The following is a 4,741-nucleotide window of genomic DNA, read 5'->3' as shown; positions in this document are numbered from 1 at the left end:
AAAAAAAAAAAAGACAGAAGAAGAAGCATATAGAGATAAAATCAAAAATATAATACAAAAAAAAACCTACCGCATTTTAAACTAAACTACAAAAAATTGCTACTTTTTCAGATATAAGATATTATTTTTCTTAGAAGGGGCAACGAATGGTGACTGGAAGGGGCAGTAATATTTAAGAGTCTGAGGAAAATCGATGGTAATGGGGATACTATCACAATGATACACAAAGGGAATTTTATGACAAATCTCTAGATTTACCAACCCACCAACTCCGCCCGCTAATATGCAAAAGTATGACCACCCAAATAGAGACCATACACTTCAGCTCAAACTTCTTGCCAAGGCGCGCTCCGAACACATAAAAGAGCAGAGGGATGGGCACCAGGGCAAGCGAAAGGAAGCCCAGAAGCGAATTGCCCCAGCCCATGTCAAGCGTATGCATACATGTCGATGGCGCAGAGCGGGAGGAGCGCACCAGCCAGAGACCTGAGGACAGCCAGGGCGGCCGTGACGGAGGCTGCAGCGCGGGGGTAGACGTCCAACAGGTAGTTCTGGATGCACATCTGCGAGAGACGTCAGCGGTGCGATTTGGGATAAGGGATCGGGAACAACAACATACCATCACACCCATGAGACCAAATGCAAAGAGAACAACGCCGATCATAGGCACGATCCAGTGCACGTGGTACTGGATCGTCCAGCCGTATATGAACAGGCCGCTAGGGATGGCGAGGCCAGCGGGAAGGGTGAAGAAAGGCGTGAGTCTGGTCTCGGGGCGATGGCGCTCGCCTTTGTCGAGCTTGCTCTTGACCAGCCTGTCGGAGAGAGTGCCAAAAATGCCAATGCCCAACATCATGCCGATGCCGGAAGGGATGAAGACGAGGCCGCTCTCGCCCTCGCCGAATCCGTAGTGTACAGGGAACACGATGCTGAAGGTGGAAAAGAGAAGGTACAAGATGCCGTCTATGAACTTGTTAGCTCGAATATCGGACATGACCGTCTAAGCAGACTTAACCAAACTTACAGGTGACGGCGATATAGAGAGCCATGGCGGTGACGATCGGGGCCCGGAATAGCAGCTTCAAGGGCCGGACAATGGCTGCCTTCAGCTTCTCGGTCGGGGTTGTGGCATTGCCGGCAAGCGCGCTCCGCAGCTCTTGGTTGCCCGTCTCCTTTCTCAAACGCCTCGCCTTCTTCTCCAGGATAACCGGGGCGTAGGACTCCTTCAGCATAAAGTAGGTAAAAACCGTGATGATGCCTGCGATAATGGCGATGAGCCAGTATACCCATCGCCACCCTGCTGCGCGGATCAGATAGCCGCCAGCAACGGGGCCAATGCAGGGGCCAAGCAGGGGACCTAGGGCCCAGGCGGCCATGGCCCTTCCGCGCATCTCGACGGGCATCATGTCGGCAATGCTACCGCTGCCGATAGTAATGGGTACGGAACCGGCGACGCCCATCAGAAATCGAAAAGCCATCAGCATGCCGATGCTGTTGCTGAGAGCGGTACAGATGGTGAAGATGGTGAACAAAAGGTTGCCGAGGTTGTACAGCAAGGAGCGGCCGTGGATTTCACTCATCGGGGCGACGAGGAGGGGGCCAAAGGCGAAGCCGAGGATATAGATGGACAGTAGGAAGGTGGCCGTGACGGACGATGTCTCGTGGAACTCCTCCAAAATCCGGGGGATGCCGGGGGCAAACATGGATGAGCCGAGGGGTCTTGAAGGCGTTAGTTTTTCGCGTGAAAGAGTGGAAATATAGCTCGAGGCTCACGTGATGATGGTGAGGATGGAGAGCACAGCAACGTTGCTCCATTTCTTGCGCATGGTCCAGTTCATCGGGTTCGTGGGGTCGTCGGGGCCATCCCAGCTGACGATATTGGGATCTTTACTCTCGGCGTTCCCCTTCTCGCCAGCAGTGCCATCTCGGCTCGTAGGTTCCGAGTCGGTGTCAAGCGTGATGGTGGTTGCTTCAAGGTCCGAGTTCAGCTCTTGGATGCCTTTCTCGACGTCGACGTCGGAGGGCTTTGCCTCGTCGGTTAAAGCCGTCCGTCTTGATGAGGGATCGGCCATGGTGAATTGGTGATAGGACTGATGTCGTCGGGTTGGATAGTTACCAGTCATCCGGGAACGGTTCTTGGAGAGGTCAGATGTTGATTCAACCAGGACAGATGCATTGGTTTTTCTATTTGTATTTGAGTCCTGAGTGTGGCAGCCCGGACGGAAGGTGCTTGTCAACCGGACAGCGAACCCCCCGATTTCCCGGGGTCCAAGCATCCATTGCTTGGGTGGGCCCTACGGAGGTTACAGGCAAAAGTTTTCAAAGTGGGTCAGGTACTGGCAAGGGTTATGGGCAGGGGCCAAGCAAGCCCCCGAAGTACCTCCTGTTGCCAAAGCGCGTCGCGCGCAGCAGTCAATTCAGAAAGGACTATGCATTCCGTTGGCATCAATAACTGCCTGCTGCCGTATAGGCATTGTATCTACACGCTCCCTAAGGAATTCCTCGGGGATTGCTTCCCACGCAGCGTATACCGCTTGACGTAGTTGATCGTATGACATCTTTGCTGGGTAGTTCTCTGCGATGTAATCTTTCATCCAGTTCCATGCGTTCTCGATGGGATTCAGATCAGGGCTATACGGGGGATGGCTGTACACCGGAATCCCGCGAGCCTCAAGCTCTTCGCGCGTGACCTGGGCAGTATGAGGAGAGGCATTGTCATGCATGAGGACCTGATCTGGGTGAAGACGGAACCACCCATCTATAAGAGGAACGACTCTTTCCGAATACTTCTCCCCAGTTATCGATCCCCAATCCTTCTCCCAGAAAAGACAGGGCCCTTTCCCATATTTTACTGAGTACGAACCCCAGAACATCCATCCTTTTGGCCGTTGTTCGCGCTCGACAATGCAGGTAGGATCATATGCCTCGTCTTGACGGCGTGTAACCCAGACCTTCCGGTGGGTACCAGCAGTAATCCAGGTCTCATCAGTCCAGAGGATTTGATGGTATCGCTCGAGGGGCCAGTATACGCGCTCGAGGGCGTTGTCTAGCCGGCGTTTTCGGTTCTTCTCGATAATTGGGGGCTTTCGATATGCCACGTAACGTTGAAAGCCGGCTTGACGGAGGGCGTAGCGGATCGCATACCCTGAACAGTCCCAGCCTAGAGCAGCAGGGATTTTGGAGTAGGGCATTCGGCGAGTAGCTTTCGAGGAAGTGATGAACGCAATCAAATCTTCAATCTGTTCTGGATTGAGAAGGCTGGGCCGACCAGAGCGTTTCTTTGGCGTGATGTTTGGGGCGCGGCAGGCATGTCCGACCTGGTTGTAGGTAAAGCCGAGTTGCGCGACGATTTGCTCGTATGTAAAACCACATTTGCGGAGAGTCTGAACTTGAAGCCGCTCATCGCGAGAGAGATCGGCGCTCTTAGAATGATGGCTCGGCGGCGTAGAGGGGAGCTCTGAAGACATCGCGAAGCTGGTGATGTTTGAATTGACTGCTGCGCGCGACGCGCTTTGGCAACAGGAGGTACTTCGGGGGCTTGCTTGGCCCCTGCCCATAACCCTTGCCAGTACCTGACCCACTTTGAAAACTTTTGCCTGTAACCTCCGTATTCCTGGCACTGAGCGAAACCGAGGAAGCTTCCATCTTCCAGATCAGCACCCACCCACCCCTGCATCGGATGAAAAGCTTGAGCAAAGCAGGGCGTTGATGAACGGCGCCTCCCGGAGGCCAAGCCCGGAGGTCACAACCCGGGAGCACATCACACGTGGTTTGAGATGTCAAACCAAGTGCTTGTTGCTGTGACCGCAAGATAGAAATGCTGGCGAGACCTGAACATGGTCTGGTCCGGGGGATTGTGTCGAGAGTCGGCCATCGGCGTGAAATTGGGCGTTGGCTGCAAAAGTTGCACAATTTGCACAAATGTTGCATAACCCGCACCGGGCCCAAGAGCTTCCGCTGAAGGAGCCCCGGATTTACGGCGGGGCTGACCCCTTTTGCATGGAATTTTCACCCAACCCATTTCTCAAGCCCAATCAGTGCAGCTTGCCGGCCCCCACAACGGAGCGGGTTGGTCCCCAAGTGGTCCCCAAATCTCGTCTGCCGGAGCTGGTTCTGGAAGGAGTCGGGGGCACCGGCCAATCATGGTAATTTCCTATCACAAAATGCGGAATTCTCGCTCTCGCTTTTAGCAACCGGAAACCCCTGTCCGGTGATGCCCGCGTGTCCGCGTGAGGGACCACCACCTGTGCCGCCGCATCGGTGGTTATTTGTTGCCGACGAGGCCATCGATTAGATATGGGAGCTTCGCCGACACTTTCGCTTCTCGGGCGCCGTATTTAAACTCTTATCCCCGGTATTCTGCGAGGCTGATGCACGAACATGGACATGTCGCGGGTGGGCACAATGCCGTGATATGCTAACTAATGGTTCTTCATGTGTTTCCATTTACACAGCCTTGCAACAACATCCAAAGCATCAGGCCTAGACGACGCCAGTTACCAGCCGGGATATATCCAAGCTGAGTTCGCGAACGGCAGCTTTTTTACGTTTCTTTTTCTTCGCCTTGCAACCTCTTCCCACCACCTAACCGGCCAACTCCAAACCCAGAAACCGAACAACCCCACTCTCCCCGCCCGAAACTTAAACATCACCCCTCTCCTGAACTTCAAACCTTCCCTCTAGTTAACCGCCTCCCCTCGAGTTGACCCCCCTCCCGCTCCCCTCTAGTTAACTTCCCTCC

General features: G+C 54.2%; 2 protein-coding genes across 2 annotated transcripts; both read right to left on the bottom strand.

Annotated features, from left to right (window-relative positions):
- Positions 1 to 428: 428 nt before the first annotated feature.
- Positions 429 to 2,072, bottom strand: CHGG_08756 (uncharacterized protein; the record flags this gene model as incomplete). Its single annotated transcript, XM_001226682.1, has 4 exons — positions 429 to 563; positions 620 to 963; positions 1,025 to 1,719; positions 1,774 to 2,072. The coding sequence occupies 4 exons, from the start codon at positions 2,070 to 2,072 to the stop codon at positions 429 to 431; spliced, it is 1,473 nt and encodes a 490-aa protein (XP_001226683.1).
- A 345-nt stretch (positions 2,073 to 2,417) lies between these two features.
- CHGG_08755 (uncharacterized protein) lies at positions 2,418 to 3,467 on the bottom strand (the record flags this gene model as incomplete). Its single annotated transcript, XM_001226681.1, has 1 exon — positions 2,418 to 3,467. One exon carries the CDS (start codon positions 3,465 to 3,467, stop codon positions 2,418 to 2,420), a length of 1,050 nt encoding a protein of 349 aa, XP_001226682.1.
- Positions 3,468 to 4,741: the final 1,274 nt, after the last annotated feature.

This window comes from Chaetomium globosum, genomic scaffold (assembly GCF_000143365.1).
Source record: "Chaetomium globosum CBS 148.51 scaffold_6 genomic scaffold, whole genome shotgun sequence".
NCBI lineage: Eukaryota > Fungi > Ascomycota > Sordariomycetes > Sordariales > Chaetomiaceae > Chaetomium > Chaetomium globosum.
Note: the sequence above shows the minus strand (reverse complement) of the source record. Positions and strands in the feature narration are given on the sequence as shown.